At 43.3% G+C, this 27319-nt stretch overlaps 1 protein-coding gene across 3 annotated transcripts in view; it reads right to left on the reverse strand.

The window, feature by feature from the left end:
* LOC146209635 (glutamate receptor ionotropic, kainate 2-like) overlaps nt 1-27319 on the reverse strand; it is a 363010-nt gene that overhangs the window by 75407 nt on the left and 260284 nt on the right. For all 3 annotated transcript variants that reach the window (XM_084602915.1, XM_084602911.1, XM_084602922.1), the window contains 2 exons: nt 16309-16682; nt 6334-6532 (listed from right to left, as the gene is read on the reverse strand). In XM_084602915.1, the coding sequence (XP_084459041.1) occupies nt 6334-6532; nt 16309-16682 (573 nt within the window). The remainder of the gene's footprint in view (nt 1-6333; nt 6533-16308; nt 16683-27319) is intronic.

Here is a 27319-nt window from a genome sequence, read left to right on the forward strand (position 1 = left end):
CAGACGCTAAAGGTTAGCTCCCTTCCGCGGAACATCGACCCCAACTTGAATGTAGTCCGTAGGGAACCCGGGCGAAGTATGTACAACAAACTCTAGCTACAAAATCCACTACGGCATACACAAACGCGGCTCCGTAAACAGGAAGTTCACATAACAGTGCAGTGGCTATCGCTATTGGCTCCAACCTAAAGGAATTAGCTAGAGCCTCAGTCAGGGATTTGACGGCAACCGAAGGGGAGGAGCTGGCCATTGCTCTAGCGGTGGTGGCCGGGTATCGAAGCAACACGTCCCTTACCATTCTTACAGATTCGAGAGAAGCATGCCGTAACTACATGATCGGCCGCATAGGTCGCACCGCGCTCAGGCTCCTCCAGAGTGCGACCCCATCAAAAGTCACACACAACATCTACTGGGTGCCAGGACACACCAACATAGCGGGGAACGAATGCGCCGACAAGGTAGCTCAAGGGTACACGAACCGAGCTTCCTCCCAATCGGATGATCTACCCGAGCGAGTCGGCCCTACGTACTCAGACATTCCGAAGGGGGTACGGATCCGCTATCCTCCACCTCATCGTGATATAAAACAAGAGGCAGTGTACTGGCGAAGACTGCAGACAGGAACATTCCCAAACTTGCATATCCTTAGCAAGATTTACCCGTCGCAACATCAGGACACCTGCCCATGGTGTGGTAGCAAACCTTCTTTATACCACATCACGTGGAAATGTAGAAATAAAGATAGCTTTCGTAAAGACCCATGTGCGGAACTGTGGGAGAGCCGGCTCTCCAGCGGCGATCTGGGTTGCCAACTAGGTCTGATCCAGCACGCCCAGCGAGCAGCATAGCTCAGCGGAGCCCCGGAATAGGGGCACCGACCCTATGAGAAGAAGATGGATCTCTTCTGCTACTAGCACAAGGCCTTCCTAGAGAAGTTTCCTATCCTATCCTATCCTATCCTATCCTAGAAGTGATGATAACATACCCAGTACCTCCAACCGAATGTTATGTGGCGGCAAGCCGATAATTACAGAGAACAGAGAGAAGATGGTCGTTGACTGAGAGATGATTTAATGAATCGCAGAGGACCTAGCATGGCGTTTCTGCCCGCGCCACTTCCTTCTTCTCCCTGGACCGTAACACTACGATTTTTATAGAACAGAACGGGGCAAAAAAAAGGGGGGGGGCACCAAATGGTGTAACCTGCATAGATAATATTGCACACCGAGATTTCCTGCTTTTTAAAATGCATTCAAGTAGTGATATGACATGGCATAGATTTTTATATCTGAAGTCCACTCACATGACGCAGTAATGTCTGCCTAAATTACAATAATTTGACACCTATTTCAGTTATTTGTGATACGGACGAGCAACTCGCCTCTTCATTTCTCTCATTTTTGTAAAATGGTTGACGGCAGAAGGATAGCCAAAAATCGAAACGACTGCAAGGTAGAGGATCGTTTGGTACCCAAAAGACGTGAATAACGCAAATTCCGTGCAGCGGGTGCCAGTTCGGCGCTTAGTATAGCGAATATTCGAGAACTTTCACGACTCGTGCACGGTAGTGCATGGAAAAAAATTCTAATGACAACGTATGCTGAGTAACTTCTTTGTGGTCAGAAATAAGACACCCACCATGAACACTGTGCGGGAATAAAACGTTGGGGCGTACGCAAGGTTTGGCGGGACAGTGTTAACAAGATTCGTCTGCAGCTCATTAGCGGCCTCTTGTTCGCACACGTGTACTTTCCCCTCTCTGAACGTTTACCTTTTTATATTATATATCTGTTATCTCGCCCATTATCATTACCAATCATTTGAGAGCAGCTCGTATCTGTGAATGAAAATGCGGCATAGATATACAGTATCGATTTAACCAAGCTGTACTCACACGTTTGCATGACGTTTAGGCAGCGTGCCTGAATCCGAATGCAATGGTGGCTGGTTCGAGTTCCATATCCTGGCAGCACGGCCACGTCATGCGTTCTTATGTAATTGCATATCTCGCCCACCAATCAGTATTTTTACCCTTCAACTCCGAAGTCATGGTTCTCATTGAACAGTATCATACCATCAGTGAACTCTGCCATTGAACGGTACCAACGCCGTCGTGTTAAAAGTTGGCAGAAATGTAGGATTTCCCGCCTTCCTCTAAAGATTTATTGCCTGTCAGTTGCCGCAAAACGAGCAGAAGAAACGAACAAATTATCCGACTGTCTCCAGTCATTCCTGATGGTTCGTTCTCTCCAACTCCATTTGGCCGTACAAATTCGACTGTTGAAACGTTTTGAGAATCGGAGGCATGCCACGTTCGCAAATACTAGTCGAACTAACAAAGTTTTGCGCCTACTTTAGAACGTGGATACATTACAGTTAATTCCGATTTCAAACGTTCACCGGTAGGACACGTCAGGACCCTGTTCCACACGGCAGCGTTCGGCGCACAGAACTGACATTTCAGCCTGGACGGCGCCGCTACTAAAATCAAAATATAACGCGACTCTAGTTGCGAGAAGCATGCAGAATGAAAAGGTTCAAGCTATAAAGTTTAACAAGATACAATGCAGAGAACCGCAGTAGTATGCCCTGTGTATAAAAGATGAAATAAAAGTGATTGCTCTAACTAAAGACCTACAGCTATTATATCAGCACTTATATGCGTCTCTCATAGCCTCAGTCGCTTTGGGACATTAAACCCCACAAACCAAACCATAGCTGCACTTATCTACATTCCGAAAAATACGTGCGCCTATCATGGAGTCGTTTTGCTAAAACGATTCCCCAAACAACCCAAACAATATTCCTGCGCTATGGAAAGAAATAAGTATGCTATTAGAATATTGAAATGTTCAAATTACGTCACAGGCAAACCGCACATGTAGAAAGAGACAGCTTTATTTAGTCAATGAAATCCCCAAGAGGTTTCAACCTCCAAAGCTAGGATCACTTGGGACCTAGTGGTTGCCGGGGCTTCAGTGATAACTTATTTTTGTTTGTCTGGGTCTGAGCTGAGCAACATTTCATTTCTCATCTTCATATCTAAAGCTCTAAGATTCTGGTTAGAATTAGCTATAGCAAACTATTGACGTTAGGATTTGTCTTCTTGACTCAAAGCTTTGGCAATAAAAGTTGCGTTCCGTATGTGCGAGCGACGCACAGATCTTTTCATAAAACTCTTGGCAGCCAACGCCTTGTTTAATCTGAACAACAGAGTTGACAGCTGGACGTCCAGATATGAGAATGAAAATGGTGAATAAAAAATGAAAAGTTAATAAAAGCACTTCTGCCTTTGGTTGCAAGGGTGAAAGAGTTGCATGCATTAGGAGCTTTAAGGATGTTTATGACCTCGCGTGCATGACTTACGTACGTAGGTTAAGGGAAAACCTCTGCAAAGAAAGAAAGCTAGTTTGGTCCCAGCTAAAACTGTGCACTCTTCAGACCAAAAATTACGAGTCAAGTTTTTCCCCTGTCCTACTCCCACGTTCTGCGGGAGTGTGTTGCGCGCGCAAACAAAAAGAGTGGAGGTGCATTAAAGAAACACCGCAGTTCTAGCTTAGACTCATTGATGAATACGTGCCTAAGTAATCCTCTTTTTGTTTACAAATTTTGGAGCGTCCATACAATTTGGCGCGGTACAACTTTCTTGGATGAAAATGTTGTTACAATTTTTGAGAGGTAAATTTCATGAGCTTTTCACCAACTAGCCCAACAAGCCACAATATAAAGTGGCTTGTTGGGCTAGTTGGTTAGACATTATTTATTTATTTATTTACTGATACTGCAATCCCAGTGTTGAGATTTTAGCAGGGTGGGAATACAAACTAAGCAGTTTAACAAAACAGGCAAAAACAAATAATAATTACATTGCAAGTTAAGCTCTGCTGCACAATTAGGAAAACAACCAAACGTATACAACGCAGCAGTGAAATATCAAATGCAATAAAAAGAAACTAGGTGATACGTTGCGAGAACAACGTCAGTGATAACTGAAGCACTTCATTGTTAGTTAGGTTATTCCAATCGAAAACTGTTCGTTGAAGGAATGAGTATTTAAAGCAGTTATTTCGAACGCGAAAGGGAGTTAAAGTTAACTAGTGTCGTTGTTGGGTTCCGTATCCAGACGAAAAAAGCAAATCGATGAGTTCTGATCTGTGGTGTCTTTTAAATAATTGGTACAGAAATTTAAGTCGTGCACAATGATTTCGCTCAGTTATGAAATTAAAAAGTGTGTTACTGATGTACGCCGGTAACTGTTACATATGTTATTGTTATATTAATTAAGGAGAGGATGAACAGCGTTAGAAACACAGACAGAATCTGATATAAAGACAGACACACATTGCCCTGCCAGCGCAATGTTGAACAACTATCAATAGTACTATCGATACTATCGATAGTTGTGTCACTAACGGGCTATCGATGCTAAAGAATCAATAATACCATCCATTACACTATTGATACTTTTTATCAATTCAATAAAACCAACTGCGCGCCACCAATGCACTTCAATAGCCTGATTCGCTCGAATTAGGTATTGAAAATGGTTCGGCAATAATGCTGGCCTACAAGTGCCTAATTATCGACATTATTAGTTTAGAAAGGGAAACTCGATAGTACTGACATAGTCTATCGATCGTAGTACTGCCAGTATGTTTTTTGCACTATCAATATTTCGCTAATTTACCAATAGCGTTGCATCACTACAATGCAGGCACGTTAGTAAAGCCGGGTTAAGCGGGGTGTTTACCTATGTTGGCTTCTGCGAGACATAATGAGGCAGATTACGGCTATATATCAAACTTATATGAGAGCGAATAGACGCGCAAATAAAGGGATTGGCGTTTAGCCAGTTTCAAGCTGCAGGCAAGAGGACGAGGATTTCGAAACAGGAGTGCGAAACGGCAACAGAAAAGCCATCACCGTATCCCTGCATATATGGGAAATGTAACTTAAAATTTTGGTTAAAAAAATTTCGCGAGCATACTGGAGAAATGCGAAAGACTGAGCGTTGCTGTAGCACATGGTGCATCGCACTCCCCTTGCGTAGACTTTTCTAGCAATGCGAGGATTTGTACCGCACAGCGCAAATTTTCGTTCATTCGCGCTCGCTTGTTGCAGTGCCGATGCAAGTGTGGGATTTGGACGGTACGCCGTCACTGCTATCGAGGGGCGTTCTTATATACATGCAACGTTCTCATGCAACTTGACTGCAACTTGACTGTCTTGTGACCTTGTCACCTGATACTGGCATAGCCACGGGACATTTTCGTGCAACATGACTGCTAGATGCCTTTGCCACGTGATGCAGTCATAGTCCCGTGACGTATTCCTGCAATTCCACTGCCACTTGACGTTGTTCTGTAACGTTAATGTCGCACGATTAAGAATTGAATTAATCGAATTTATTATTCAGTTAAGTAATCATTTCATAAATAACAATTTGTAATAATTGTATTACATATTACTATTTCTCGCGCAGAGCAGTTGTCTTTCCATGCTCTTGTTAGCTGCAAATATTAATTACATTATTTGCTTCATTGAAAAATTACATGAAACAATTGCCTAATTATTTCGCGTTTTGTTTTCCATCTCACCACAGTATATTTTATACATCAAGAAATGTATTTACACAATATTACTGTTATGATTTTCTAAAGCACTCTTTTCACCCACACATTCCGACAAGAGGCGGCTTGAAACGAAGCATTCAATTTATTACATCGAGTCAAATAACTAATTTTATTGGATCAACCTCACTAACGCATATTCCCCAATGATTATTGGACTACCCAACAACAGATAACATTTTCACATTCAACCATACTAGGCGACGTTTTCGTGCCGACAAATGCTTCGGACATTGCTTGCCGACAGGATATAGTCATATATTACTTTCAGATTATTACATTTTTCGCCATTGTGAAAAGGCCACCTAGTTGTGATGCATATCACTTACTAAACGTGTGTTTGGGTTCTATACTCACTCTGCAGAAAAAATATTTAAAAATCATTTAAACAAGAAATATATAAAATAATTTCGCGGAATAAAAGGTGCGGCTAAAGGCTTTGTCACGCCTATTGTCCTGGAGCGAAGCTTAAGCACCCGCCTAATTATTTTATGGTATAGTTTCAGTTCATCGAGTGCTCATCTTTACGTCACAACTAACCATGCAATACGCCCCAGCATGCGCTAAATTTTCATCTTTATCGAGATTTTCTTACACAAATATCCGAACATTTTAGCTTCAGTGTGGCATTCTAGTGCGTCAAACACTGCGTTAAAGAAAGAGGAATATCGTAAGCATTTTTTTTTTCTCACTGTACACTTACGTGGAAGAAGGTCTTCGTGGACCCAGACGCCAGACATCCATACTCGATGGTGCTCTGTTTGGCGAGATCGTTGACATTCTCAATGGGAGATGTCATCCGCTGCGCTGTCAGAAATGCGGCTAGGTTGGCGGTGTACGAAGAGATCATGATGAGGGTGAAGAACCACCAGATGCTGGCGATGATGCGAGTTGAAACAGCGCTGCGAAAACGCCAGAAAACGCAAGCTGTTGTAACAGTCACACGGAGATCTCCTTCAAGAAGAAATATATAAGGATACTGAGCACATTCAGTGTTTTGGACAGAGAACTGCAACATTGTGGAGTATTAGGTATTTGTAGAAGATATTTTCAATATGAGCGCGGAGACACTAGAAGATGTGCAAAAATTATCTTCAGGCAACCACGGTTAATTCCTAGTAACATTGTTGACTTGAAGAAACAGTGACTTCAGCATTCGTGTTGGGATAAATGTAATAATGGATTTCGCTAGAACGAATACGTGTTAAGGACTGGAGTAGGAAACCACGGATAATTATTTGCGGTTGCAGAGCGTAAACTAAATCGCTTTTAGACAGCGTATTCTGGTACTGGTACAGCCCTCCGGTGTTACTAATGTATGTTTTTACGTACCAACACAGCAGATATAAAAAGGAATATAAATGATGCATGCAGTCATAAACTAAAATAAAAAGTTTTCAAGATATTGCCCTTATATCTTTATTTGCTGTTTTTAAAAGAGGTCAGAATGCAGCCTTATCACGGTGATTGCAGCGCAAGGCCCAAACTTGAGTTCATGCTCGGTATCATGAAACGCTCCTTTACAACTTTTTTTCTGTAGCAGGATGCTCCGAGATTAGCCTGGAATGATCGCAGGTGAGCATAACTGTTTCTGTATTATTCCAGACTTTTTCACTTCCAGTTGGCCGGCTTATTTAGATATTTCTGTACCTACTTTAACATGAGCACTGCCAAATGCAAAGGATATTTCATAGTTCGACGACCGACGACCGCGATTCTTGCTTTTTACGCCAATGTGTTGCATTATTCCTTTCTGGGCACAAGCCAGCCCAATAAAGAGTTTCTTTCAGTTCAATGCTAGTCTCTTCGTTCCTCGCCTACGACACTGTCACTATCATGTGACAGTATTTATGTTTAGCATTTTACTTTAGTCCGATTCTTACTGCACCTTCACTTTAGTGAATGCAAAACCTGCGTCTTGAAACCAACTTACGATATATGTTTAGAGCGCATGTTCACAACCTATAGTTATCGCCGCTATCATTCAAGTTTTGGCATTATAGAAGTTGTCTGTACTACTACCTTAAAAGTTTGTAAATGTTTTTAAAGGTAGCTTCTGTCACTGCCTTTGAAGGTAGTATCTGCCAAAAAAGGTAGTTTATGTTACTGTATTAAGGGGACGTGCCATTTACTACCAAAGGTATTAAATGTTACTAAAAGTAGTTGCATTTGCTACCCTTTCAGACGTAGTTACTGTTACTATCTTGCAGTTCCTGCAAGGGGTCACTACATTGGCAATCATATATGTGACGGACGTTACTACCCAAAATGTACTTTTTTCTTAGAGTCTATTTGGCATCAGAGCGATATCTTGAGGTGCCGCGCTGTAACATCTAGTTGTGGTCCCACAGGCAGACATAAGTGTATCGAAAATGTGTGTCCCGAAAAAATATAGATCTGGAAAAAATATAAGGAGATGGTTGCTTTGGTTCAAGAGACAGGTCTAAAAGGAATTATGATTAAAAAGAACAGGTTGAAAAAAGCTGTAATGTTGATCGAAAGAATGACAGGTGAAAGAAGACAGCAATTCAGAACAAGCTGAGATAGACAGGTAAAGGAAGGAAAAATAAGAACCATGAAAATGGCAGAGACTCGACATGTACAACGAAAGTTAACTTGAAAGAGACAAAAGAATCTGTCTGCAAAAGTTTTGTGAAGCCCGGGAATTGAGGAATGTCAGTGAGCTTGTGCAGATAAGCAACCCGGACAGCACAAATTGTTGGCCCAGGGTTGGTACTGCGTAGGTCCTCTGTAGGACCAGTCATTACCGACGTAGTACGAACACTGGTCATAGCTGCTGGAAGAGTAAACTAGGTAATTTTTTGAAATATACAAAAGCGATTGCAGTTAGCTTAGTACGTCTGACTATAGCTGCGGAACAGCTGATGTCTGAAACTGCAATTTCATAAATAGAAGCAATTAGCGAACATGACCAGGAAAGTGAGATTGGCAGCACAGGGTGCAGAAAAATGCGGCGGTGGCTTTTGATCAAGAGGGTTCATTCAGGTTCAGTCATCAGCGCCTTGTTAAAATGTGTAAACCACCACAACATGAAGGAGAGGTCCCATTGAAGCCCTGCTGAATGTTGCATGAATTACACAGAGCAATAACAGTCCAACGCACAGATTATGTAAGCACCAACGACGGTCTGCGTGAGCATGGGATTTTGATTCGAATACCGTAATGGCTGCGAGAGAGTATTCGAGTAGCAAGGAAGTTCTTCCCGCGGGCGAAAAAGTCGAAGAGAGTTTGCCTCTCTGAAAGGCAAAGAATCACTGCAAGAACGGGAGCAGAGGGAAAGTAAGAGAAGCAGTGATTGTGCTACGATGAAAATTTCTAGATATAATTTGAGAATGAATTGAAATTATGGTAAAGAGAGTCAGCCTGCAATGATCACTGCCGTCCCTAGATCATATACCGCGCGCGGAAAATCTAGGAACAGGGAAAAACAATGGATTGAAAAATAAAAACAAAGTTCCGTCCAGAGAGAACGCAAAGAGATTATACCTGGGATGTACCATGTCATAGAACAAAAACAACAACCAGCGAGCACAATTTGGATGCGACTCGTATCCAAGTGGGCATTCACGGAACAAGCCGACGAAGAAGGATTGAAAAAGGATTGAAAAAGGAACAGACCAACTCAGCCAATAGTGCTGAAGAACAAGAAAGGCCTCGAAGAAACTTGTGGACGACTGCACCAAAAGTGTGCGAATGCAAGAACAAAAAGAGCAGCACAGAGCGAGTAGTAACGGGGCGGCCATGTTGAAGACGTAAGATGCCTGCTAAGGCTCCGTCCATAAGCGTCACGCTAGCCGTGTAAGAGACAAGCACCGAAACTCCTGACGCAAACAATCAGAGTATGAGCAGATAGACAATAGAGAACCGAGTGTCCATACAAGACTCATTAGAAAGAGAACAAAGATGAACGCTTAGAAACGAGAGAGGTACTGTGGTCGTGTATGAACGACAACCATTGTATCGAGAGAAACAATGTGTTCTAGATACACATCGCCAGATAAGCCTCGATGTATAGTCAAAAATATGCCTTGCGATTACGTGTTTCCTGTTTGAAATAGGGGGTTACTGCATTGCTGGTTGCAATGTGTATGCAATGTATATTGGCGATTGTTATATGGCACCACTTAGGGCAGATACTACGAATACATGTATCTTGCGATTTGTCGTTTAAGCTATGGAGTTTTCCCTATCAATACGCGTCAGTTAATACTTGCCCTTTGAATTTGTGAGCACATGCATATGCAGAAGAAGATCGTGTGCTGTGGTTTATTTTTTCAGCATATTCGTAATGTTATGGCAGTGTAACCAATTCGTCCCACAATTGTAGACCCTGCGCGCAGAAAAAACTTGCGCCACTAAACATGTAGTGAGTTTTTGAACTGCAAAGAAGGCTAGTCGATTTACGAGAGAAGAGCGCGTAGCTTAGCGCATGACAAGCTGTACCCACTCCACTCCAGCTGGAAGCGGTGCGATCAACTGACAGAGAGGAAACTCAAATTTGGTGAAGAATTCCTCCGAGCCCGGCGAATTCCCAAAGCGCATCTTCGTGACAGGTTGAACGGTCGTTTGTACTGAACACTTCAAGTTCGAATTCCCGCCTGCCATAGTGCACTGTTACGAATAGACGCAGCGCATCTTAACATTCAACACTGTTGCAGATGTTTTCTTGCAGCTGTTCGGCCACATATTGTCGTTCGGTTTTGTTTTGTGTTTTTTGAGTTTTATGTGATTTCACTTTTTTGTTTACATTATAACACCTTTCTGTAAAATGGCAGAAATGATCTGTTATACTACATTTTGTAGCGACAGATGCACTACGCCACTCAGAGCTGAGTTTTGCGTGATCGCTCAGGCCAGAACTGCGCATCTGCCGTTACCATGATAACCAGCTGTGCCGCTGCACGGGTGCTCTGTCGCTTTGCCACACCGGTCTCCACACACCCAGACGAGCAAGTACTGCAAGAATACGCCGTTACCATGACAGCCAGCTGCGCCGTTCAACGGGTGTTTTGCAGCTGCACTTGACTACGAAGCTTGATGTATAAAAGCCCTAACAGTATGCGCTCTGCTAGAAAAGTGCTTTATGAATGAAGAAGCTGACGGTGAGCGGGTGTACTGCGTGCGGCCGTCTGCAAGCAGCTGCTTCGGATGGCTCAGAAATCGGTGCTTGGTTTGAAGAGGCCCGTCAGCGTCCCATATTCAGCAACGTTTTACTATAAAAAAAAACTGCTGTCCAACATACCTACCCAACTGTGTTTTTAATTGCTTACCCGGTAGAGCCAAACTGAAGTGAAATCAAAGCTATAGACCAAGCTCTCACGCTGCATATCCAGGCGTAGCTGAGCTAAGCCGCCGTGCCATGGCAATTCCCATGACATTGGCCTTGTAAACGTCCCTCACTGTCTAGGCATCGAAAGGCGAGTGGAATGACACATGCATAGCAAATACCCAAGTAGCAGGAAGATGTCCCTTCTTTCTCTTTCAACCCCCATGTGTTCACTGCCATTGGAACAAGCAGCGGACTTAAATGTGGCCCCACTATTTCCTATCGAATTCGTTGCCCAACTGTTGTTAGGAAAATGCTGTCAAGAGTGTCATATTCTTCTTCAGTGTTGTCGGAACAAGCGATATTTATTCCGATAGCAATACTACTCATAGTTTCACTCTTTCGCGTAGCCACGGTCGGTAGGCACATTGACTTTTGACCCAAGATGGCTGTGATGTCATACCAGCTGCGAGAGATGGGCTACCAAATTGAGTCGTCGGGTGGCGGCAGTCGGTATGCACGACTCGCCGTGGATGATATAATTACGTCACTGTGACTTCATACCAGCTGCGAGAGATGGGCTATCAAGTCGAGTCGTCGAGTGGCGGCGGTCGGTGGGCACAGCGCGCTGCAGCTGGAGCCGCGCTGCTACCGAGTGGAGGCGCTGTTGTCACCTCTTCTCTCGCAGTTGAGAGGAGGAAAACGGTGGGTAAATAAATGCTCGCGCTTGCTCAGCTGAAGCAGAAAACTCTCTCCCCTGATGGGACTGGTACAGGTTGGTCACCGCCGCTTGCGGCGGGGGTTAGCCTGGCACCGAATTTTTATCTGTTGTAGGCCGTCATTGCACACGCCACCACTGGTGGTGGACGACGGCTGTTGTTGCGGCGCGCGTCTCTTTCCCTTTTTCTCTTCTTTCTTCTCTATATTCTCTTCTATCAGCACGAGCCAGCGGAGGTGGCTCAGCTACGGAGCCAGTAGCAGGCCCGTGCATTTTCTTTTCCTTCTTCTTACAACCACAAACACCACCACAGCTGATGTACTGGCTATGCATCCTGGAGAACAGAAAGAAAAGTCAAGCTGTCTCGATGAAACCAGGAAACAACAGCGGGCTACAGAGACAGATGAAGAATGGGAATCGCGTATCGCTTGATGACGCGCCCAAGATGCAGATAGGCTAGCGCATCGCGCTTCTCTTGAATCTTCTTCAACCGGTGAAGACTCCGAATGAAATGTAATGGACTCTGAACAGTGAATACTCTTTGTTGACGTGTTCACTCAGCAGTCAAGAACGTAGGAATGCAACTAGGCGACAACGACGCGATTAGGAAACATAAAATAACGTCAACGGCGGCTACGCTACTAGCTGAACTATAGCGTAGCCACGCTATCATTGCTTTCGCAAGCTACCTGGCTTAACTAAAGCTAGGCCCCAGCTAATGTCTTTTTCTCTAGTTCTTTCGCCAAGACAGTGGCTGTACTGAAAATTGAATATTGCTACGACACTCCCCTCTCCTCTTTCTCGTGGCCAAAATCTTATAAAAAATCGTTTGTGTAGCCATAGATGTCGTATTACGTTGTTGAGCACGTGCACTGCGAGTAGCCGGCTGCAAGAAGCTACTTGAGATGGCTTCAAAATCGTTGCTTGGCTTCAAGAGGCCCGTCAGAGACCCAGATCCAGCAACGTTTATTATAGGTAAGCAAAAACATCGGCTATACCAACATACCTATGCAAGGGTATCTTTAATTGCTTAGCCGGTACAGCTAAACCATGTACAAGAGTACTAAGTGCAGTAAAACAGCTATTTTGTCTATTAACGGCGAAAAAGCCGTAATACATTTATGTATAGTAAATATGTCTCTATTCAAATTGTCATCATTAGCAAGGTTTGCTGTTTTGGCTATGTTTGAAAGATTCAACTTCACGAAGCGACTCAGGCTATCAGTGACGCCGTAGATGAATGCTCCGGAAATGTTGACCACCTGGGTTTCTTTAAAGTGCACTGATATCGCACTGCACGCGGTCACCTTGCTTTTCTCCTCTATTCAAAAAGCGTCCACCGCGGCCGAAGATTTTGTTGCGAAAGCAACACTGCGCCAGCCAGCTCGGCTCGTCGCTTTGGTCGTATGCAGTAGCCGCAAATGGCAGGAGCTGCCATCTTGGGTCTCTCGTTTCACTTGGCACGGTTATGTCAGAATCAGCCTGCCAGTACCCTGGTATTCATGTTACCCCTATAGGCTACTAAGACACGTTCGTACTGCTTGGTTAAAAAGGGGCTTTATATATGCGCTGGTAGCCTACGTTAATGCGTCATACCCCAAAATGCGGAGTTTAAGTGCCCGCCAAATTTAGATGCAATAAACGCCTTTACCACCACCACCTAAAACACCGGTGAAATTTAATGCGTTCAACGGAACGCTGTTGTGTTCAATGCAACGCTCGGTCGTCTGCATCCAAAAATTTCGTTCGTCTCGTGCGCCGATTCTAGTTTCGAGTGTCTTGCACCGACGCGAAGAAGCGGAAGTAGCCACGTGTCGTTCGGCGCGAAGAAGCTGAAGTTGGATGCCGACCGTCTCTTGGTGCTCTTGACGTGCTGTCTGTTGCTCCTGGGTCAACTCTCCTATTAAAACCAACCTTCTATAGTTACGAGTGCAAACGGTTACTTGACACGAGTGGAGGTGCACAATGTATGCGCGCTTCGCTTGGGTTTAATCTAACCGTTATGGAGAGCGAAAAGGAAAGGCAACGACGACACAACGAAGAGACAGCAGAAGGACGCACTACACGAATCGAGAAGCGTCGTACACGAAAAGGCGGCTAGAAGAACTGCGGAAGAAACTCGAGAGCGTCAGAATGAGAAGCTGCGTACACGACGTGCCGAGGAAAAGGGGGAAGATCGTGCAAGAAGACTCGAGACACGGCGGCTCGCCGATGCAGCTAAACGAGCTCGCATGCACTCTGCGCCAACCGAAGAAGAAGAAGCATTTCTACGAGCAGCCAAACTTGCGATGCGTGCAAAACCCTCAAGAAACGGCGCGCAGAAGAAAGGGACGTAGAGCGCGCTGCACGTCTCGAAAAAGGAGGAAGAGGGCTTTGGCCGCTGTAATCTTTGAGTCTGGACACGTCGAAGATGTTCAGCGCGCAGACTATGCAAAACCCACAAGCGTAGCCATGCAGCCGTTGCTTTCGATATTCAACTGGGGCTAACCATAACTAAACCATAGCCAACTTTATTCTTGCGACGAAAGATTGTTATGGTTTCGGCTTACATGTTGGCTGCGTGCATGGCTGGAAGAAAACTTTCAATAGAGGAGTAACGCGATACTTGGTAATTTATATTTGAAAATTCCCCATACCCTGACAACGTGGACAGTGAAAGATAGGAGGACTCGCCGCTGTGTTTTCGTGTCTTCCCGTGTCCACGTTCTAAGGCTGCGCAGTTTTTTTTTTCTAATATGCACAAAAACGCAGTGTCGGATGCCCGACAGTAAACGAAGGTACCGTTGCGGACGTAAGTAAACGAAGCACACTTTTCTGCTCAAGTTAAAATCACGCCTTCTACACTGGGGATAAGAAAACAATGTCTTAGTGAAAAGGCACTGGCGTCTAGTACCGGATCGCTCATATCACGACTGCCAATTTCAATTATGCAACGCGTGAAAAATAATAGAAGGGAAAAGTGTGCTCCGTTTACTTTTCCCCGCAGGGGTACCTACAGGCACCCACCTGGCACCCTGCGTCCGCTATTTTTCTGTAGGCATGGACTTTCAAAAGGATGCGAAATATCCTCGGCGTCCTTTGGACTCGATCCAGCTATGAAGTCGCACTTCGCAAATTGCCGACGAAGAGGTAAATTGTTTACATGATGCATGTGGCTATTCCATTCGACGTCTACGCCTCCTATCTTACTTACCCTTCACTTTACTCCAACGCAATTTTGTCCAGCGCCACCTGAATTTAGATGAAAGCTTCACAAAAAAGAGGCTTTCTTTTATGCCCTCTTGAGTGAGAACTTATTTTGCATCTAGCTCCTAAAGTTTTGCATTTACTCAATTTGTTTTGCCTGTAAAAGATACATCCTCTGAAGCTCTGATCGGCCTATATGCATCTATTTTACGAATAAATATTACCTATATAATGTTTTTGACAGTATGTTTCCTTTTCTGCGTTTACAGTTCAGAGAACGTTGCTTGAGAACCAGTGGGCGTAGAATAATATTTTAATAAAGCATACTTGACGCTGCATATTTATGACGCAGCATATTTCCGTGCCAGCATTTCGAGGCCATTTCTTCTGTCAGATATGATGGTGCATGTATTAAAACTGTCTATGAGTCTATGCGTAAATTTGCAACTGCGATTCAGAGCAGGGAACTGTACGAAGTGCCAAGTGCAACACGTGTATATTAGACGCTGAAGGATCCCATTAGATGACAGAACCAAAGCGAACGAATTGGTTTTCTCAGACGTGAATATCCGGCAGGCGGGATCAAACTGCCGAACGGCAGCAATCTGAGAGATGGTAGGGATGAGAAGCAACAGTTAATTAATGCTGTCAACTTATTTGCCGCTCCCCCCCCCCCCCCCTCCCCCCAATGCCCCTTCGCTCTCTTGGCTGTGATTAGACTTTTTCTCTTCCTTTCAGTGGAGACCGCCTAAGAGGTAAGGCTGTCGAGATTTTAACGGGGAGGAGTGCGTGGCGGAAAGACTGGTAAGGTTGGAGGGAAAGAAAGGCTCACTCGGCCCGAGGACTTGAAAACTGGCCGTAAGAAAGCGATCTGCTCAGTGACCGCACATGAGCCGTAAGTCGGAAAGAGAGAGTAAAAGTAAACATTTAGTGAGTTATTTCAGTTAGGTAAATACCAGAAACAATCCTTAGTAGAAATTACTAAGGATTGCCATATGCGCCTTGGATTGGGAGCCGTAAAAAGATCCTAGCTCAGGATGAATGCTGAGACGAGTGAGCTAAAGTGTGTTATGAGTCTATATGATTTAGTATTCATGCATATGAGCTAATTGGTCCTCTTATTCAGAGGCCGTAGATGTATACATTTGTAAAGGAGCCAGAGTGAACACTAATGTCTTTGCCGACATATTGCATTTGTAATTTACATATTTGAAAGTGAGCTCGAGTGCAGACTAATGTTTTTTGCTGACGTACTGCGTGCGCGTGTTCCTATCCGAAATTGCCAACGATATACATTGCAAAGTCAGTATTTGCTATCGCAAAAACATTCTGGTTGCATAAACCGGTCATTTCCAGGACGCGAGTCGAGCTCCGACCTGCCTGTTCCTCCCAATCAGAGCAAGTACATTTAAACCAAGTCTTATCTAATGAAAATCCGGAGCAGAATAATTGCGGCCAAATGACGACAAGCTCTACTCCGTTCTCACCTGGGATTGAGGTCCGAGCCCTGCTGCATGAGCGAGCCAATGGCGAACCAAAAGCGGTGCGTTATGTCCAGCTCCTTCTCCATCTCCTCTGGATCAAACACTGTGTCACCAACGTTGATCAGTGCGAAGCGGTTCTCAAACGGGCTGAACTTTCCCAGGAAGCCATACCAAAGGCTCAACGCTAAGTAGGCTGTGAGCATGTAGAGCCACACGTCCACTGAGAAGGGTAGCAGGAAAGAGAAGAGCGGTGGGCTGTCCAGGAGTGGCTTGCGGAACAAAATGCTGATCCCTGTGTTCATGAAGGGCATCGTGAAGTCGACTGCCTGCGCACGCGCGTAAGTGATGGTGAGATCCACGATGGCCATGTCAGCTTCCTGCGTAGATAAAACGAGCGGGGTAAAAAGAAATGAACATAGGAATTTTTACCCGTTTTTGAAGAATATGTTATTGTCATGGGCAGCTAGAAACCAAAACACTTCTGTTGAAAAAAATAGCAAACAATAAACCATTTTGCGCGAATAGGTACTAAGCGTATTTAGGCGTCCGAATAACTGAGGTTGGTTTTAGTCTGAAATAGTCTGGACACTGAACGCATCGCGGGGTACCTTCCTGCCCGAAATGTTTTACTTACGCGAAGATAACTACAAAAGCGAACATTATGCATGCAATTTTAGTTTTGAAGAGCTAACTTGAAGACAGAGTAGGAAGAACTGAATGAGCACACGCGCTGAACGAAGGGCCACTATGAGCATTTTATTGTGGGAAGGGACGACACCTCTACGTGGACATCTGTACATCATATCTAGGCGAATATTGAAACGACATGTGCATTGCACCAGGCTTAGATTATTATCTCTCAGGGGCTCCAAATTTGTCTACTGCAATGTAAAATGACGCGCCAACATGTCATTCAAGGTATGCCATTTATTTTGAATAATAATTGATTTCTTGATTATTTCTGTTCCTACGCTCTTGCTTTCGTTTTAAATCCCATAGATGACGCTCATTTGCATTGTGCACAGATAAAATCTAGACTCTCCTGATTTCTCACCTTTTCATATCTTCACCCGAGTTCTTTGAGCCTAATATTTATGCAAAAACCCGAATGTCCCACTCAGCAATGTTAAAAACTTAGTGACATTCTGTATTTAACAACTACATCACACTCGGTGCCTATGCCGTCATATCTTACGCCGCAGCAGCATTCATTCTTTCATCCCCCTAAATGTTTAATTTGTCTATACATGCCATATGCTCTGTTGGAGATCAAAGATACCTAAACGTCAAGCCGATACAACAGTACGACATATTCTGAATTCTCACACCACAATCTGCGGTTCCAAAACACTTCTTTTTTTTATTTAAACGCTGGGGCTTTTTTAAAAGTTTTTCTTGAACATCAGCTACGAACTCCCTTGAATGCACTGAGCCTAAGTACCTGCCCATTTAGGATTTCTGTATTCAAGCCCTTGGAAACACTCGTGTGATTGGCAAATCACTATGTTGACTTCCACCACTTGCTACGAATTCACTTAAACGAAAAAAAGCTTCTATCACTGAATTTTCAACTTTGCGATCTAAAATAGTTACGACGCAAAGCTAATGTATTGTTCCTTGCACACTGAATTCTTCAATCGAGCGTGCGCATCTTTAACGCTACAAATGATAAAGCCCGGATACCCAAAAGTTTTAACGTGGCACTTTAAATTATGAGCACAAGTTCATTGCTCTCGCTGCGCGAGCCACCAGAGCAATATATTTTGCGCATAATTTATTCACGTGGAGAAAAAGTATACACGATGTAATCAAGAAGGGTGTATTCAGAACTTGACATCATTATTATAATGAAAAGAAAACAATGAGAAATATGTCAGATGCCCTGTAGCTACCGATATAATGACAGAGAAGGCTAAGCCGGCAAATGCGTTGAAAAGCAAGCAGCTGAGGGCTTAAGGGACTCCCACCATATATCTTCACAGTTTTATTTAATTTGAGTAATTCCTCCGTCGCTCTGTGGGGCTCTATCTTGCATAGGTTGTTTGAACAGCAAATGTAAGTGGACGTGTGTTGGGTGAAGGTCAATATTTATTTATGGTGCTACCACTACCTCTGTAAGGCGAAGGTTGGCACTGGAGGTATTTGGCGGCGGATGCAGGAAGGCCTCGTGTGGGCAGGCCCTGGTTAGGAACTGCGGTGGGGAGGTGCATGCCGGATGTTGCTTGTGGTTGATGGGGGCTCCAACTACGGAGACTACAGATAGGCGATGTCACTTAGGCATGACAACACTACTGCTGCTATTGGATGCAATCAAATCATTGACAGTGGCACATAGTGCGTTGCACGGCGGTTGCTCAGATAACTTTTCGAAGAGCCGCTCTTCCAAAGGAGCTCATCGCCCTTTCCTGGAATGTTCATTGATGATGCACCCGCGCTTCTTAAATCTGCGTTGCTCAATTATGTTGGAAAGGTTTGCCAGTTTTTACGATTACTGAAGACTCTGACTTGCTTCGCGTGATCGCGTGAGTCTGCATAATGCTATAATTGTGTTAAGTAGAACACTTATCTGCCAGATTCGAGGCTGTGAAGATGCTTGCTGCCATTCAATCATTTAATAAAATCACTGCTCACAGTGATGCTAATACCGGCGGCATGGGCGAGGTTTGTGCCTACAGATATACTAGAGGTATAATTTGTATCCTTCTGCTCATGGCTGAGTGGTCATCGTGGTGAGCGAAACAAACTACGCTGCTCCAGCCGCATCACGGTTACGAGCCTTGCCCACGGGACACTCGTGGAACACCACCAAGCTTTTTAAGGCGAAAGCCTGTAACGGATCATGCTGTCTGCCACGATTCTGTAAAACACTTCCGTCACACTATCTGATTGATGGAAACGCCGGAATCGGATATTGCCACTACGAAACCGGAAAAGGTGGCAACATCCTGTTCTGATGCTTTTACCAGTCAGATGACTAGAGGCCAAGGATATGGCGGCAGTTTTAATAACTACGCAAAATACTCATACAGGCCCTGATCCGCACTTAGGGATGTTGAGCTGTCCAGCTGAGGCGCCAAGGTACAACCGCTGTCTGTTCCATGGGCTCTTGCGGTCACCGAGGGCAAGGACACCTGCCTACCGCATACGGCCCAGCAGAAGAAAATATACGATTTAGAGAATTTTTATTTTCTGCAGCGAAGTAAAGATTTTCTCCCTTTCTCTTGGATAAAATTATTTCCTTGAGAATCCAACAGACACCATCGGGCCAATTTTCAAACATGCTTCTAGGCTTCGCGCTCGTTTCTTCCATGCATTTGTCCAATCCTACAATTACCAACTAGTTAGGAGCGCCACTTTGATACGTTCTATTACGGTGTAATATGCCACCGTCTTTACTTTTTGCACTTGCCCGCACATCGATCATCAACTTGATGTTTTCAGCCAGAGTGCAGTAGGACGCTCTTGTTTTCTAAACTTCCATTTCCTCCTGAAAAACATACAACTTTTACGTCCTATCCTAAAAATATTGTTTTTAAGCGAGAGGAAAACGTTTTAAGGCCGCAGTGAAAAATTATACATGCCACTTCATGTGGACTGATGCCCTTGAACAGATTCCATGAATGAGAGCCGTTATGGCCTTTGAATATCAAAGCCACACAGCAGAGCTTTTCAAATATTGTGCTTACTTTTACCCTATCACTCATTAAAACTACGTAACTTACACAAAAATCCCTAATCTCATCATGCACAAATGTTCATCATCGCTTCAGATGATGAAGCGCAACGGCACGTGGCCTAGACGAGAGACGGGGACAAACACAGCGCCGACTGACAACATAGGTTTATTCAGGACGCCGTCACTATATACTCTGGCACCGCAGAAAAACAGGAAATGCACACATGTAGCAGAAAGGTCAACACATATAATTCTGACATGAAGATTTTTCGTTAAGTCCGACAACTAGAAAATGGCATATACTTTTGCTGTTTCTCCGATATGGCAGCAAACTACGTGCTGACACATTTCACACCGAGCTTTATAATTTCTGACGCCTCAATTACCTCTCTGGTTAGTTTATTTTTGTGGGTGGTGACAATCTGGCTTTTTCAACAGTGGATAAAAACAGGAGTCGGGGCGGTGAAATCCTATCTTATGGCAGCATTCGTAACATTAGTGCGTTGTTTTCTAAGCCTACCGTTTAGACAACGGCCGGTCTGGATGATATAAAAACAACCGCAAGACAGCGGAATTGTATAAACAGCATTTTTCTTGCAGGCCCCATACTTTCTCTGATGATGTTTCTTGGAATTAGGAGCATCTCATTTTGCAATTTTGCAATTTCATTTACACGCAGCACAAGTCTTTTAATTTGACAGGAGCCGAAAACACCATTTTAACACCAGCTCTTTTTCCTATTCTTTTCAAATTATAGGATAGAACATGGACATAGAGTATACTTTAGCTCTGTATTTGTCCCATTCACTCGTCTAGGCCACGTGGCGTTGGGTTGTACCATCTGAAGCTATGTCTGACCAACTAGCCCTCCATTTCAAGTTGTACAGCTTCAGCATCGGTTTTGTGCATCGACCGACTCACACGATCTTCCGAAGTTAACACAATATGTGTTACATTCGGACTCTCATATTTTGCACGTCTGCACTAAAATATGCCTTGGCGTGATACAAGTAAGGCTATGGTAATTTGACATAGTTCTTTCTCCGATTATAAGAAAAGGCTAGCCTTTTTGAACTGGTAGTCAATACTCCAGCCATTGCTTGTTCTCAAAACTTGCAACTAATGTTCCAACCACGACAAGAAAATACTGTGACATCGTCAAGCAATCGCATGACAGATATAACAAGCCGGCCAGATATCATGTACCACTGTATGCATCACGACTCCTCCACGGCCGAGGCTACCGTCAGATCATGAACATCATGCATGATGTTTGTCTTAACATTCAGTTTATCTATACACTACCGGCAGTGCTGGATCTCTGTATGGCGGTACTTTTACAGGGGTTCGTATCAAGCCTGTGGCGCAACCATTCGCTTGCAAATCATACCGGGTGATGTCACAGAAATTCCCTTTGCGCATAGCATGCATCTGTTAGCCAAGTCCGAAAGTCCGAACCTTATCAATTTAAAGCGGAGTTGAAAATGGCGACATATGTATGTCTATTTAGTGTCATTCCTCGACTTTCATGCTAAATTTGTCACGCAATCTAATCGTTTGTACACGATTTCTAGGGTGGCAGTATAGTTTTATGCTTCGTATAGCTCGCGGTAGAGATTCGAGCGAATAGAAACATGTCTTTCAACCCAGGTTTTGAAGATTACGGCTCCCAAACGTGTAGTGAAACATGACACTCTACGTCTAATAGGCAAACATACCCTGAATGCAATACTAGCAGATATAACGTTAATACAAGCCGAAAACTAAATCGGAAACATTTCACAACACGACAATGAATTCAGACACGTAAGTAGTCTTAAGAGGCTCCGCCAATTTTTGTTTGTTTTTATTCAACATACATTTATTCAATTTCTGCAGTTAATTTCAGCAAAAACGATGTTCTAGACCAATTTTATTACGTACCTTTTTATCCCTGAAACAATTAATTGGATTTGCGTGGATGGTAATCAGTAATTTGTTCCTTATTACAAATGTGGTCCGTCTTTATGGACTGTTGTATATCAAACCAACATAAAGCATCCATTTTCATCATCATCTTCATCAGCCTGACTATACCCACTGCAGATCGAAGGGCTCTCCCATATTTCTCCACTTAACACGGTTCTTTGCGAGCTGCATCCACTTGACCCCTGCGAAATTCTTAACCTCATCCGCCCACATAACTTTCTGCCGCCCCCTGCTACGCTTTCCTTCCCTTGGAATCCAGTTTGTTACCCTAAGCGACCATCGGTTATCCTCTCTTCGCACCACATGTCCTGCCCATGCCCATTTCTTCTTCTTAATTTACATTAGAATGTCAGCAACTTGAGTTATTTCTCTGGCCCACTCTGCACGCTTCCTATCTCCTAATGTTGTCCCTATCATTTTTCGTTACATAGCCCTCTGAGTTGTCCTCAAGATAAGTAGAACCCTCTTAGTTAGCCTCTACGTTTCAGCCCCATAGGTGAGTACAGGTAAGATGCAATTGTTGTGTACTTTCCTCTTGAGCGATACCGGTAAGCTGCTAGTCATGATCTGCGAGTGCTTGCCAAATGCGCTCCATCTCAACCTTATTCTTCTTGTTATTTCCTTTTCATGGTCTGGATCTGCGGTTACTACCTGGTCTAAGTAGACATATTCGCCTACTACTTCCAGTACTTCGCTACCTAATGTAAACTGCTGTTCCTTCCCGAGGCTGTTGAACATTACCTTAGTCTTCTGCATATTAATTTTCAAGCCTACCTTTCTACTTTTCCTGTCTAGGTCATCAATCAGTATTTGCAGTTCATCACCTGAGTTGCTTGCAAGGCAATGTCATCAGCAATTCGCAGATTACTGAGGTATTCTCCATCTACCCTTATCCCTAACTGCTCCCATTCCAAGTCTCTGAATACTTCCTCTAAGCAAGCTGTGAATAGTAATGGGGAGATTGTGTCTCCTTGCCTACACCTTTCTTTATGGGAATTTTGTTGCTTTCTTTATGCAGAACTATGGTTGCTGTGCAGCCACTATACATATCTTCCAGCACTTTCACGTGCGGGTCGTCTACCCTCTGATTTCGCAATGCCTGCATCACCGCCGAGGTTTCAACTGAGTCAAATGATTTTTCGTAAACAATGAATGCTGTGTATAAGGGCTGGTTATATTCCGAGCATTTTTCTATCACCTGATTGATGGTATGGATATGATCGACAGTAGAGTACCGTTTCCGAAAACCTGCTTGATCCATTGCTTGATTGCAGTCTAAGGTTGTCCTGATTCTATTAGCGATTACCTTAGTAAATACCTTATACTTAACAGATAGTAGGCTGATTGGTCTGTAATGTTTAAGGTCTTTAAAATCCCCTTTCTTATGAATGAGGATAGTGTTTGCATTCTTCCATGGTTCCGGTACTGTCGATGACACCAGGCACTCCGTATACAGGGTGACCAGTTTTTTAGCACGATATCTGGTCCTCTCCAGCTGATTTCCCCCTTTTCATAGTTTCTAGTGCTTTCTTGACCTCGTCCTTCGTCACTGGTTGAACGTCTGACTGTTTTTCCCTGCCGCTAATCTCGTTACGGTCCTGACTACTTTGGCTACTGTAGAGATCTGTATAGAACTCCTCGGCTACTGTGACTATATTGTCCATATTCGTGATGACGATGCCCGCTTTGTCCCTTGTCGCATACATCTGGTTTTTACCTATGCGCAATGTCTTCTTTACCGCTTTAAGGCTTCCCCCGTTCTTTACAGCATGCTCAATTTTCTCCATGTTATACTTCCTTATACCGGCCACCTTGCGCGTATTGATTAGGTTTGATATCTCGGCCAATTCTATCTGGTGTGTTGGATTGGAAGCTTTCATACTCTGGCGTTTCTTAATCAAATCTTTCGTCTCCTTAGACAGCTTACCGGTATCCTTTCTAACTATCCTACCGCCTACTTCTACCGGACACTGAGTAATTCATTTTAAGGAACATAAATAACTGCTGCCTTTCCTCGCGCAGCGATTCACATTGCAGTGAACATTTGGGGAAAGCGAACTTGGCACGCGGAAGTGACTGAATCCCTCTCCTTTTGTCACGAATACAGCATTTAGCCAAGGTATATACTTAGGCATTTTAAATACCTTTTACCTCCCACACAAATTGGGCTACCCTCGAGCAAAGTAACAAAGTAATTTTCCACTTCTATTGACAACGAGTATTGTTGCATAAATTTCAGTGCGAGCAAGAAAAGAATAAGTGCTTTTTTTTTTCGGTCATATGCAGGCGGCCTGGTTGGCTCAATCATAATTAGCTTGAATATAACATCTGTAAAACTGATTTAGAATGACGAGAAAGTTTCGAAAATTAAAAAATTGAATCGCAAAAAATTCTGAGGGATTGAAGAAAAATGTACTGCGTCGGCTTGTTTAACATCTTCCCATCGCTTCTGCAAACAAAATATAACCCTTTCGCAGTCCTTCGACCTACTTTTATAGAAATAGGATCTCTTCTACAAAACAGTGTTTTCACTATCTGATGCGACGTTAAGAGCATATTTAAAAAAACATTCAAGCATAAGCAAACAAAAACAGAGTTATGGGTCCCCTTTTTTGTCGGTGTTTCCAAGGACGCGTTTGATTCTATTGCAACCGATTTGCTCAGTTATAAGTCCGCTAAGATTAGACCTAAATCAATTAGTTCCAAGAGCTTCTCAGTGGATGTGCAAAGCTGTCAGATACAATTATTAATTCGTCAGACGAAATAGTATTCATTGAATAAGCTTTAAAATTAAAAAAAGGCGTAAGAACGCGAAAGTGAACAATCTGGCTGCTATTTCAACCAGCAGACAAATGCACCAGTAGAACGATTCCGCATATTGAGACCATATAAAACGTAAGCAGTAAATAATACTGATTTTACCTTAGATTTGCATATTGTCTAGATAAGATTCCATGAACACGAATCCTCGCAACAATCCCCACCTTTTGCTACAAAATTAAATTTTCTAAACATTAGTTCGGCAAAAAAATGCATACTACTTATTCGGGTCCAAAATCATGAAATCAGTTTCGAAGGCTTAAAATTAAAATACTAAAATAAAAAGCATAAAGGCCTAAATCAAGAAACGGGCGTATAGAATCACTACTTCGACAACTTTGCACAGTGATCCGATTCCGAACAACGTGGCGAAATATAAATTGTTGTCGGGTCATGCTATTCTTTAAGAAATGACGAATTCAGGAGAGCTGTAAAGGTTAACGTTGTTTTCATGGCTTGAGCATAAATTTTTTGTTTTATCTTAAACTTACGTACGCATTATGCATTTTCCATCCTATGCGTTCAACTGTTTATTGATGCAAATCAAGCAAATTACGCCAGATCCCAATGTTTTCATTTTTACAATTCGCGTCTTAATGAAAAAACAAAGCCTTGGGGAAAAATATACTGCTAAAGTCTCCTATTGTTTGCCTGAAATGGTTAAAGAGCTTCTTTGGACCCGTTAATCGGAACGAGCACTTTCAATACCGCGAGCACCTGTGCTCGTGCTCAGTGCTGCCGGGTTTTAAGGTTGGCAGAAACCTAGCTTTTATTATCTTGCAGTCACAGCCTAAGGATGTTTGTAATTATCCACACAAAATTGTGAACGCTCTGAAATTCAAGCCAAGCTCTCAGTGAGCGTTTCTGTATTTATTCACGTATACCGGGTGATCTTGTTCCACTGTTTACAGATAGTTATTTTAAACCCTACAAGAGATAGGTCGATGTGACATGTGCAAATGAATTGTACAGAAAAGCAGATATTACGTACTTCAGAAAGGTCGGCGACAAAATGATTAGCTAAAATGAACTGATCAAGTTCTCCCCTTTTGACATTTGAAGGCAGCCTTATATCAATCAATAGAATCAATAGAAGGCCGTCAATATAAAAATTTAAGTCCTGCTTTTATATTTTATTTACTGATAATTCAGTTACAGATATTTGATGTCAAATATACAAATTTTTAACTAGAGACGTTGATCCGACCGCTTAATGCTAATACGAAGGCGAAGCCCACGGCAAAATTCTAATATGTGCTTGCTCTGCGTCTCAGTCTGCATTAGTTCCAATTCGTATCTTGACCATAATTTCTTATCCAGAAAATACGCATTTTTGACGCTAAATAATTAGGCGTCCATTGCCGAATAAGAAAATTTAAAAACTGGACTCAAAACTTATGTTAGGATCTATAAAGTTCTTCATATAATGTTCGGTGTTGAAGCCAAAAGTAAAAAAGCCCATTAGTTACCTTTAGATAGTTAATCGTACCATCACTGATGTCTGCAGCCCGTGTATAAACTGCAACAGCGCAGCCCTTGTACGGCTTAAATCCCGACAAGTAAACAGTTAGGAAAACACGCAGTATATAATTTTTTAGGCTGTGCAAAATCAGCCGTCAAACAGGGGTACTAGGAAATATTTGCCTCCTTATGAAAGTAATGTAAATATTTGAGCGCGAAAGGTATTATTGACCATTCCATAAAAATAAAGAAAACTTGCTGTCAACAACAAAAGTTCATTGCGCGACGCCCTTGTATGTGAATGCTTTTTTTTTTTTTTTAGTGGGTAGATATACTCTCGACGGTCTTTACCAGCGAAGGTCAATGCTGTTCTCCTAAATTAAAGGCCCTACGGATGTTCCAAGCCGACCGCGCAACTCGCTTGAGATTTTGAGTGACCGTGCACCTACCATTTTTAGAGAGCTAACATCTCTCCGGTTAATCGCGAATACGTAATAGCTATCTCTGTACGCTACCTCTACTGTTCACAATAGTAGGAGAAAGAGCAGCATTGGATGCCCTTGCGTCAAATCTGCATATATATGGGTTTCTTCACCAAAGCACTCCTATCCTTCATAGTCCAAGCGCTGCATTAAAGTTTTATCCAGATACGAATCGGAACTAATGCAGCCTTGGTCGCAGCCCTAGCACATATTACACCTTTGCCGTGAATTTCGCCTTCGTATTAGCATTAAGTGGTCGGAAGTCTTAGCCGTGCTGTAGAAAAATATGAAATGATAGGATTTAGGATGCTAGGCCTACATAGTGCAATTCCTTGCAATCAGATGGACTATATGATGCATTGCCTTAGGACCTTTATGGGTGTTCTCTTCACAGGAGCACTAGGCAAACTGCGATTAGCGTACACTGGAAAGATCCAGCCATAAAATATGCCCTTTTAGAAGCAGTAATGCAGCGAAGTTTTGAAATTCTAGCTCTTCAACAAGACGAAGCCGGCCGTTCTTTTCTACATTTTTCTCATCGGAATAGATTGCACCGCTTCGAGGAAATGAAAGTTGTACTTGTTTTTTGTACATGGCTCGACCTGTA

Source organism: Amblyomma maculatum, chromosome 1, assembly GCF_055883805.1.
Source record: "Amblyomma maculatum isolate TAMU_Amacu chromosome 1, ASM5588380v1, whole genome shotgun sequence".
Taxonomy (NCBI): domain Eukaryota; kingdom Metazoa; phylum Arthropoda; class Arachnida; order Ixodida; family Ixodidae; genus Amblyomma; species Amblyomma maculatum.